Genomic DNA, 11693 nt, shown 5'->3' with positions numbered 1-11693 from the left:
AGTAAATGAGGTAGAGAATGCAAACTCCCGACGTGACAACACGACGATTTTTACTGAGGTATCGGAAAGCAAAACTTTCCACTACTCCTCGTTATTGGAGCCCCTCTCAAAGGGAATGCCCGCGCAAGGGTATAAACTCCCCGATCATGTAACTTCATAGGATAGCCGACGGGCCTTCCCCACGCGCAAAGTGGATCTCCGCCTAATCTCTCCCGGATGCTCCTTGCCGCTCTTCACTTGGTAGAGTTTCGGCAAAAACGCCTAGGGCATCTCCTCCCTATCACAAGCACCGGCGGCCACTCCACAAACGCGGTTGGAGAGTCTCGCAAAGACTTACAAGCCCTGGATTTACAACTCTTGGTGCGCACAAGCACCGATACAAAGGAGTTGTGCAAACCTCATCTAACTCTAGGCTAATCCCTGAAGCAAAGCGCTAATAGGTCTAAACTAGCATTAATCAAGATCTAAGCCTTATACTAATTGTCTTAATCTTCTCTTTAGCACTTTGGTGGATAGAGAACTTGTGTGTATGTGAGAATCAAGCCTATATCTTCTCCAAGCTCTAACACCCTTCAAAAAGCCAAGCAATTGGGTATAAATAGCCCAACTCAAAAAACTAGCCGTTGCCAACCATTGCAACTTTCTGCTTTAAGATCTTCTAGGATCTTGTACATGTCCTTTTTGACTTTTGTTCCATGTTGTTTGATTCCCCAAGTCAATCACTTGCATCCATATGACTAAACCTTGTATACTCGCAAATGTTGTTAGTCCATAGGTTAGTGTTGACACACAATCAACAAAATCAATGATAGCCTAAGTGCATTTTCCTTACACATACATTGATCATCCTACTATATGAGGTGTTAATAATTTTAACCGAGTGCATTCCGAGTCGACATAATGATTAAAAAAATAGTAGTTCAAACTTACCTCCCCAGAACTTGTGCATTTTGAAATTGTTATAGCAATGCTTTGTGGCGTATTGGCGATGACTAAGAGCTCCTGATCGTAGCATGTCGCGCTCTGGAGACATCATTTCTATATTTATTCATTTCGATCCTTTAATTTATGATTGCCAAATTTTTATGCACTTTTATTTGTATGAGTGATAACTATGAAATGATTCCTCATCCGAAGCTGGAATACTTTTCCATTATCCAAAAAGTAACATAAAAGAAGGAAAACACCTACTCTCTTACTCATCTGTGTTTTAGGTCACATAAGGTCACCACCGATCTTTTATAGTTACCTTCATTAATTTATATGAGTAGTTTTTTTTTCAAAGATGGCATATTTTAGAAAAATAAATATATAACATATTTTAGTAGAAATAATAAATATATTAACTGAATTAAAGAGAGTCGGTAATGAACTTTATGAGTACAGATTTAGACTCATAATCCGTTTTACAGGTGATGAAAATTCCTGTGCTCCAAAATGGAGCTAGGATGTCGGTGTTTGCGAGCGAAGCCCAAACCCTAAGTAACCACTTAGAAAACTAATCACGAAACATGAGAGGAGAGCAAGCCAAAATCGAAATCAATTGGCTGGTAGATTGGTAGAAAGGCATCGATGTAGTCAAAGGCAGCTTGCATAGAGCCATACAGACGAATAGAAATCGATCTCTTTTCTCAATAATCAAAACCCTGATGGGGCCCTTGATTGTCTTTACCGGAGTGGTTAGCAGTATATTAAAGAGCCCAGAGCCTCGGAAGGTTTGGTGGGGGTAGGCGACGCACGCAACGCATCGCAAGCGCAGGGAAGAGGGAACACGAGCAGGGAACGTGGAGGAGCGCCGCGGCGATCGCACGCACGGGCACCCGCCACCTACCCCCGGGCGGCCGGGACGCCGCGCTGCACGTTGCGTTGCGCGGCCACCTTTTTGTTTTTTCTCCTCCTCCTCCTCCTCTTTTTTATACGAACGAGAACACGCTGAACGGCTGAACGCCCCGCCGCCACCTCCCCCCCTGCTCGCCTCCCTCCCTCCCTCCCTCCCTCCCTCCACCTCTTCCGCGCCCCCGAAAGGCAAAACCCTCCCTGCCCCGGTGCCCCCGGTCCCCTCCCCGCCGCCCTGGTCAAACCCTAGCAGGCGGACGCGCAAACCCGCCCGCATCCCATTCCACATCTCCCCATGGCGGCGCTCTCCGTGCCCCTCCGCGCCGCGGCGGCCGCCGCCGGATCCCGCGCCGCCGTCGACCCCATCAAGGTATACTACTCGTCTGATGCCTGTACTCTCTCTCTCTCTCTCTCTCTCTCTCTCTCTCTAGATTCCACTGGCGATTTACTGGAGCTCGCCCGGGTGGTTGCGGGTTCCTTAATTCCTTTCATGGATCCATTGCTGCGCCTAGATTTGGCTCCGATCCTAGTTTGGTGTGACTGCCAACCGCGCCCCTGGCGAAAATTACGGTGTGCTTTTTCCTGCGGTTTCGTTGTATGTTTGGGCGTAAAATCGTACCATTTGGGCTTGGAGGGACTGGGAGCTTTGTCCTTGTTTCTGGGGCCCGAATTTTGTCCCAAGTTCTGTTCGCATGCGCCAGCAGTTCCCTCTTTGTCCCTGTCCCCTCGCAAGGACCTCGGTTTACTGTTTGATTCCAATGCCCTCACCCCTGATGTGTAATTTCCAGGACATTGCGGTGCCCCACTGATGCGATTTGGCTGCTATGTTGTAGGTCTCGAGCGTGAGGAGCACCGGCTCGGCACACTTTGGCTGCAGGTTCCCCTCCATCGCGGCCTCCTCTTCATCGTGAGCAACCACTCCTGATTCCCTAGTTGCCGTTGCCTTTGTAACTGTAATTTTTGTATATTGATGTGGTCTGCCAAACTTCTTGTGAACTGAAGTGCGAGGAACGTCGAGCCGCTGAGGGCGATAGCTACACAGGCACCCCCTGCCGTCCCACGTAAGTAGCTGTTGGGCTCACCGACCAGAAAAATTCCGAGAGAATTGTGCAGCTTGTGGTGGATTTATAAATTTGTTGTTCTTTTATTTTTTTATGTAGAATATTCGAGTGGGGAGAAGACAAAGATTGGCATCAACGGTGAGTTCTAAATGACATTGTTGGAATTAAGTTGATATAAAAACTATTGTAATCTGAATGATCAAATATAGACCTCCTTGGGCTTTGCTGGTCAATGCATTCAGTCTTAAGTCCTGGTCAATGCAAAAACGAAATGCACTTCTTTAGATATCATGTTGTGAGGTATTACAAGGGCAGTTTCTACTTTCTAGCTCTCAGTTGACTATTTTGTGCACTAGCTAACTACATTGAGCAATTGAATCGTTCTCATCTTTCTTTGTTAATCTGCAGTTCGTTACATAGAGTATAAAGTAGGAGAGTAGTTCTGAGTTGTACTTGGCCCTTTTCTTGTTACTGTAGGGTTTGGACGGATTGGCAGGTTGGTCCTGCGAATTGCAACCAGCAGAGATGATATTGAAGTTGTGGCTGTGAATGATCCTTTCATTGATGCTAAGTACATGGTAAGGGAGCAACGTGAAATTATTTAATTATAATATCTCAAATTTTGGACTCTGCACAATTTGTTTAACAGCAACCACTGATTAAAAGTTTGCTTGAATTTTCCTTCTGTACCTTTGAGAGCTGCACAGTTACTTCAAGGTTTTACTACATTAATTGAAATTATACTGTTTAATCTAATGCTAACTATATTTCTGTTGGCTCATGGATGTTATGCTTTATCTGCTTTCACACAGTTGCTTAAATATGACATGAAATCGTTGGCTTTACAAGATAATTGATGTATGATCATACAAAAGCATTGTTTCCATTTTTCTTGCAACTTTTGTTTCCATTTATTTTTTTCACAACTGTCTTCCCTATCTTATCTGTTCAGTGAATGCATATTATCCAGTGGAACAATGCAGTGCATTTGAATCTACAGATTTTATTCTACTATTACATTCTTTTTTTCACTGTTGGTTTAACAACTTAATCTTACCCTTCTCCAGGCCTATATGTTCAAGTATGACTCCACTCATGGTCCATTTAAGGGTTCTATTCATGTCGTGGATGAATCAACCCTGGAGATCAATGGGAAGAAGATCACAATTACAAGCAAAAGGTAATGCTGACATTTGACACTGCAGGATTATCTGATTTGATTGCTACTGTTCCCAATCTTAGTATTATATTTGTTTATTCTACATGGCATTGCACTCTTGCAATTGTGGTAACAAGGTTGGATTTTTGGCTTCTTATGGATACGTACCTCTCTGTTTCGGTGACATTAGATGGCTTGTACTTGAATTACTTTTGAATCACTTGGCAAATGTTTATTCCAGCCTGCTTCAAAGGCACACCTTATTAGCAAGCATGTCATTCAGCATCACAGATTTCTTTGACCTGTTACCATGCACATCTTTTTCATGTAAATGCGTAATGTTCTCAACATACTTATGCTATTTTCAGAGCACAAGCACTCTGTTGTATATTAGCGTAATGCACCATTCCAATCTTTTGCACTTCTTATCGTCATATAATTATTTGTTGTGCTTCTTTGTTCTGTAGCTTTTTACAATTAGCAGTCTTAGATTCTTAGTTTAGTGTTTGTTTTAAGAATTTGCAACTGTTTGCTTCAATATTTCCAGAGATCCTGCAGAGATTCCATGGGGTAACTATGGAGCTGAATATGTTGTTGAATCTTCTGGTGTTTTTACGACAACGGACAAAGCATCAGCACACTTAAAGGTTTGTGTACCAGTTCTTCAACAATGCCATCTAATTAGCGAGTGCATACATTTTGATGTCAAACAAAATGGTGAGTTTTCTGCTTTATTTACAGGGTGGTGCCAAGAAAGTGGTGATATCTGCGCCATCAGCAGATGCTCCCATGTTTGTTGTTGGAGTTAATGAGAATAGCTATGACCCAAAGATGAATGTTGTTTCTAATGCAAGTTGCACCACCAACTGCCTTGCTCCACTTGCCAAGGTTACTTTTCTTGTTGCTTTCTTTTTACAAGTCCTCAGTTTCTGTCGAGCAACAGTTGATGGCAATCACAATAAATGGCTTCTGTGGCTCATATTTTTCTACCTTTCCAAACACACTCATTTGTATTACGCTGTGGCGCTGTGCAGGTTGTCCACGAGGAATTTGGCATTGTGGAGGGTCTCATGACAACTGTTCATGCCACAACAGGTTGGTTGCTGGTTGTTCTCCAGTGTGTTTTATCTGTTAAGTCATTTGTTGAAGCTTAGTTGTCATGAAAATATTACTTTATCATGTTCAGCCACCCAGAAGACTGTTGACGGTCCTTCGATGAAGGATTGGAGGGGAGGACGTGGTGCTGGCCAAAACATAATTCCTAGCTCCACTGGTGCAGCAAAGGTACCTTAAAGTCAAAGGCGCATCTTGTTCCTTTTAGAACTTGTGTTTTTTGGCTTACTTGTTTTGCTTTTAGGCTGTTGGAAAAGTCCTACCTGAGCTGAATGGAAAGCTCACTGGCATGGCCTTCCGAGTTCCAACACCAAATGTCTCTGTGGTGGATTTGACATGTCGGATTGAGAAAAGTGCTTCCTATGATGATGTGAAAGCAGCCATCAAGTACGTAGAATTCTCTCATTTGTTACTACCGTTTGGTTCCTTTTTCAATACCTTTCAGTTTCTGGTTTGTCATCCCATTGAGTAATACATAAGCTTTCACACAAGTTTATTGATAGAGGAGTCCTAATTTGGTCCCAATTTGAGGGCCCACATGGTCATACTACAGATCCCTGAGTGCATGTTGCGCATTGATTGGAGGTAGTTGTAGCCTGTGTTGGCTGCTGAGGGGGTATAAAATATCTCAGTTGCTCACTAGGTAGCTCAATTGTTTGCTCATGTTACTCTGGCTGCACAAGAAATTCTGTGTGGACTTCATTTGAAGTGTGATCTGCTGCAGTATTCCTACCACTAGGATTTATGCAGAGCAATCATGTTCATATTATCTGCTGACCTACAGTGGATCTTATACATCACCTCATTTTTTCAGGGCGGCATCAGAGGGTGCACTCAAAGGTATCCTAGGCTACACAGATGAGGATGTTGTTTCCAATGATTTCGTCGGTGATTCTAGGTGATTACTTGTTTCTAGGTTCATAACCTAATTTTCCATGTCTGGGAAAATGTAGCTGAAATCGCATCACTGTCTTTGTACCAGGTCAAGTATCTTTGATGCCAAGGCTGGTATTGGACTGAGCTCGTCTTTCATGAAGCTTGTGTCTTGGTATGACAACGAGTGGGGCTACAGGTGAGAGTTCGCTGCTTATTTCTTTGCATTTTTAAATGTTATAATTCTCCAATTGGCCCAAGGATTCATTTATCTTTGTTTGGTTTGCTTCAGCAACCGGGTTCTGGACCTGATCGCCCACATGGCTCTCGTCAGCGCCAAGCACTGATGTGCGGAGATCCCTACTCATTCCTCCAGTAGCCTAGTAGGAAAGGCTGCAATTTTGACGGCCATTTTCTTCGTAGCTCTTCTTTGGAATAAGATGATGTGGACCACTTCAAACTGAGAGCATAAATGGACTCAGATCCATGACTTGTATGTTAGTTGTTGAAGGGGTAAAGTTTGGTCGTAGTGCCAAGGCATGCATCTGCGGAATTGAGTGAACCATATGGCCCGTCGACTCGATTCATTGCTTGTGATTTGTGCCCTTTGTGTAAGGTGGTATAATTAGGCAGTCCATGTTTGGAGCCAAGCGTGATGATAGGATGGCATTGAGCGATGACCAATTGGATCTATCTCGTTTTGTTTGAACCATCTGCGTGTGGCCCATAAGTCATCAGCGTGAGTTGTGCGGCCACAATGCATCTCTCGTACGTCTCGCCGTCAGCGCGCCCTCAAGGTGCTCATGTAGGCGTGTTTGCCGTGTACTTCTATCGTCATTGCTCATGTGGCCGAGATTCCGGGCCTGCCAGTCTGGCAGGCAATGAGTTACCTCCCGATCACGAATCGACTGTCGACGCATGCATGTTTAACGAATGGGCATGAGCAGATGCGGAACTTGATGATTTACTCAGCAATCGCGAGGGAGATCAGCAGCATGGCGCTAAGGGCATTGCATCGCGTCGCGGGACACCGAGCTCGGCGTCGCCTGACTCCAGCAGCAGCCGGACTACCCAGAGCGTGGCTGACGAGGTATGTGGGCGGCCGGCGCGGCAGGGTCGAACTGGAACGCAAGAAAAAGAACTGCCAAAAAACAAAATGGAGATGCGGGGTATCAATCCCCCCGTACCTCTCGCATGCTAAGCGAGCGCTCTACCATCTGAGCTGCATCCCCTCACGGATTTGGGATCGTAACGAAACTTGATAATCATGTTAATATCCCCAGCTCCAGTTATAGGACCAACGGAATAGAGATCTCAACCCAATAAGCCATAATCAAGAGGACATCGCGATGAAGGCGCCGCCACAGAATTAACGCTTTTGCATTTCGAGTCAGAAGCTTGATTAGAAGTTGGACGTTCAATTAAAATCCACCTTAAATTTCTAAATTGTTTGTTTTTTTGAATTTTGTCAGTCAGTCTCACAATATTTAGTTACGCACTAAAGCAAGACTTTCACAAATGGAGTTATAGACAGTGCATCGTCTCTGGCCACAAACAAGTTGCAAACATAGGTGGATAATTAATTTAGGAGAAGGTATTAGGGTTTTTTTGGCTCATATTTTAATATTAATAAAGGTGGGTTAGAGACATGTTAGATCCAATTGTTATTGTTTTCAACTGATGATTATATTCTATCAACTGAATGGCTGGATTTTTTTATTTTTTAATTAATATTATATGACTCCTCTCTTATTTTAGTATGTTTCATTAGAGGAATAACATGGAGGCTCTCATATTAATGTAGCCCTCCTTGCTTAACAATAATTCATCTAAAAAGTGCTACATTTTTTTAGATAATGGATAAAAAAAATCCGGCTTCAACCACCTCGTAGAGGAGGGATCAGTCCACAAATTATTACATGTAGTATGCTCACGTAGTATGCTTGCACTATATGCGAGCATGACTATTGTTTATATGTTCATCACGCATGATTAAAAATTAATCCGTAAACTAAAGGGCCATCCATGGGAGGCGAAGAAATGAAGCGCCAAAATGTCCAACGTCCGGCATGTTTGGATCATCACTTCCTTTTACTCATCACGACGCTGTAACTGCACCCATCATTGTCGGAGCCAATAAGTTCCCTGAACAAGACCTTCATAAAAGTTTTCGGTTGACATTTATTAAAAACCACGCCATTTCTCGTTAGCCAAATTGCCCAAAATAAAAGCTGCCACCCCTGTCAATAAGTCTAAGTTTGGTTTTTGTCCCCCCATTTTATCCAATTATCGAATAGATCATCGGTATTAAAAGGAGGAACAATACCAAACACAATATGTACAACCCTCCACAGGAACCTAGCATATGCAGTCAAAGAACATGTGTTTACTGGACTCTTCCACATTACAAAAGCAACAAAATTTACTACCATTCCAATTCCTTCTCGCTAGATTATCTTTTGTAAGTATAACCCAAGTACCACATAAAAATCTTGATTTTTAATGGTAACTTGCATGGTGTGCCATATTTCTAAAAAGGGCTACATGATCTGACCACCTTAATTTTTGTTAAACCATTTTGAAAGCTCCCAGAGCCACCAAAAAAAGGAGAGAGGAAAACCGAACATTGGTATGACACCATTAACGCGTTTAAATTGCCAGTCGAGCGGGGAAAATGAACAGGTCGATCAACCACCCTACCTTATAGTTGTCAAATCATCAATACTCATGATTTTATCAAAACAACAAGTACTCTAAATGTTATTAGGGACAATAGGTGGCAAATGCATTACCCATGTTAGGATGTGTGTCATGTGCTCATGTGGAAGCTTAGTCTCTATTGGCTAGTCTTCCGGATTCTATTCATGATTTCCGATTTAGTCGACATTTCTTCTGGTTCCATGCAATTTAGTCGCACCCCAACTGCTGATGTTTCATGGAATGTGCGAACCCAAACATGCATTGCCGTTTCTCATAAGATAAAGATGACACACACCTAATTCGTGCAAATATACAATTAGCCTTAATTTCCCAGGAGGTGGCTAATAATTTTGCAATAAAATAAGAAAAATACTCCCTTCATTCTTAAATATATAAAGCCGTTGACTTTTTACTCTAACTTTGACTAGATATTGAACGAGTTAGTTAACTAAAGTAAAATGTGTATCATTATGTCTATTGTCAAATGTACTTGTAGGTTTATCTATTTGCAAAAATATTTGTAAAAATGATGAATAATCAAACAAATGAAAAAAGTCAACGGCGTCATATATTTAAGAATGGAGGGAGTAAATCTGAATCAAATCTTGGTCTTTGATTATATAGAGAAAAAATCAATTAAGAAAATTAAAGGCCCGGATTTGATTCAGATGTTACCTCTTTGTATCAGTGCATTCCATGACATCTCTCTAAGAAATAATTTTATAAATGGGTAGTTGATCAACACCTTAGTACCTTACACTAGTAACCCTCAATCAGTCAAGCTGCTCGAATACTCGATCAATCCCAAGTTTATTTTGGCCATGGGCAGCAACAACACAACACGAGCTATCCCTATCATCGTGATATTGGTGCTAATCCTCCTCTCTGGTAAGTAGACATATGTGAATCATACGTGTGCTAGCAAACATGGAGAGTTTAGAGATGACCCATGAAGTTCGATCTACCTCGCCATGGTCTCTCGTTAATCATTGGGCAGAGATCAGATTAGTGAACCGCACGTGTGCATTTTAATCGCTGTGTTATACATGCAGGTACTCAGGCCGACTCCAGCGACGCATTGCCGCCGGCGATGGAGCGCCGCGCTGGCCTGGTGCCGCCGCCACCGCCGCTGCTGCCCAAGTCAGCCAGTACGTTACACACGCAGCCTGCAGGCCGCACGGATCGTATGTTAATTTGTCCTGATAAATCCTTTGGAACTAACTGAGAATTGATGAAATGGTAGTCCCGGATCAGGACTGCCCGCCGATCCAGGTGCCGGGACTCATCGACGCCTGCCGCCGCCCCCCCGGGCTACGCGCCTGCGCCGCGCAGTGCCTTATCTACCACTACCGCGGCGGGTACTGCGAGATGCTGCCCGACGGCCGCCCCGGCGATTGCTTCTGCAAGAACTGTCTGCTGAGCAGCGACGCGTAGGCTACGCCGGCCCGGGTCGTTCCGCAACGTCGGCGCCTCGACAAACAAATTAAACCACCGCGTGTATACGGGAAGAACATTTTGCCTTTTTTAAGCACTTTTAATTATTGGTTGGTTTGTTTGTTATGAAAATATAATCCCTCCGTCAAAAAAAAGAATGACATATCCTGTGACTTCGTGGATTCATATAATCGATATTTGAATGTGGATGAACCCTCTGTGGTGAATGTGTTGTTTGTATATATCTTTCTATGAAGAATGCTTATATTGATGAATTCAAATTTCAGATTTGCATGCTGCCTGGGAATGTTACTACCATCGGTTTTTTGACACCAACTGACATTATACGAACGTTCATATCTTTTATCATCTGAATACAAAACCGATGAAGGCAAGGCATTAAGACTATCGGTTGCTCGCTCAATTGTGCTAATAATAAGGGTTTCTACTAGCGCACGTGTGGCGTGGATTCAAGAACCAACCATGAATACCATCTATAACTTTTTTTTTTGAAAAGTAGCAGGAGCACTGCTATGTCATTTAAGGAGGAAGCATGCGAGTTTTACATGAGGACTGATATTACATAAAAATAACTTAAAACACAGGCTCAAACACAAATGACTTAACATAGGAAAACTAAAGGATCTCTAAGTCCGGTGTGCCACAGGCAGCTTGCCGTAGCGCTACATCCTCCTTGATAAGCCCCAGCACTTGACCAGGCAGTAGCCTTTTATGCTAAAAAATCTGCCTGTTCCTCTCCTTCCAAATATCTGCCAGAGAGCGCCGTGAGCGACCATCCACCTGTTGCAAGTATCTGTTCCACCAGTCTTCAAAGGAGCTTTCCTCCTGCTGAGGGACTAAGATAGGCAAACCGGTCCAGTACTGAATCTCGACCCAGACTTGTTTAGCATAACAGCAATTCAAACAAAGATGTGGCGCCGTTTCATTAGCCTGGTCACAAAGCTGGCAAATCTGATCACAAGGCCAATTCCGAATAAGAAGTTTGTCAGCAGTTAAGACTTTGTGTTGTACAAGAAGCCAAGTGAAGAACTTGTGTTTGCCTTCTGCAAAGCTCTCCAAATCCACATCCCTCTAAATGTAGTGTATGTACCATTCAGCTGTGCTTTGTATGCAGACCTGGCAGAGTAACAACCATTCTCTGTCCATCTCCATGATATCCTGTCAGGTTCTTCAGAGAACTGAAGTTGCTGAACCTCGTCCCAAGGTAGCACAAATTCAGCCCTTTCAATCGCAGATGACATTCTCCATGGACCTCTTGTCCATTTTTGATTTGTGACATCCTCTCGGACCGAGTTATTTTTTCTTCATGCCAACTTAAACAAATCAGGAGCAATGTTCCTGGGTGCCCTTCCATTAACCCAACTGCAATGCAGCCAGAAACTAGCCCGCCTGCCATCCCCAATCTGCACCACTATGCTAGCTCTGAAAAAATGTTCATCAACCTCATCACAAGGTGGGGGTGTTCTTACCCACTGTCCAAGCATACCATAGCCATC

The 11693-nt window shown here is 43.3% G+C and overlaps 1 protein-coding gene across 1 annotated transcript; it reads left to right on the top strand.

The window, feature by feature from the left end:
- The first annotated feature begins 2003 nt into the window (after nt 1-2003).
- On the top strand, nt 2004-6692 carry LOC117865581 (glyceraldehyde-3-phosphate dehydrogenase GAPCP1, chloroplastic). The gene is made up of 14 exons (XM_034749807.2): nt 2004-2206; nt 2670-2743; nt 2839-2897; nt 2997-3035; nt 3375-3475; nt 3965-4077; nt 4604-4703; nt 4798-4944; nt 5091-5151; nt 5243-5340; nt 5414-5556; nt 5984-6067; nt 6152-6241; nt 6335-6692. Exons 1-14 carry the CDS (start codon nt 2132-2134, stop codon nt 6387-6389), a joined length of 1239 nt encoding a protein of 412 aa, XP_034605698.1. The 5' UTR covers nt 2004-2131; the 3' UTR covers nt 6390-6692.
- Nucleotides 6693-11693: the final 5001 nt, after the last annotated feature.

Source organism: Setaria viridis, chromosome 1 (assembly GCF_005286985.2).
Source record: "Setaria viridis chromosome 1, Setaria_viridis_v4.0, whole genome shotgun sequence".
NCBI lineage: Eukaryota > Viridiplantae > Streptophyta > Magnoliopsida > Poales > Poaceae > Setaria > Setaria viridis.
This window is presented reverse-complemented; position numbering and strand designations above follow the sequence as displayed.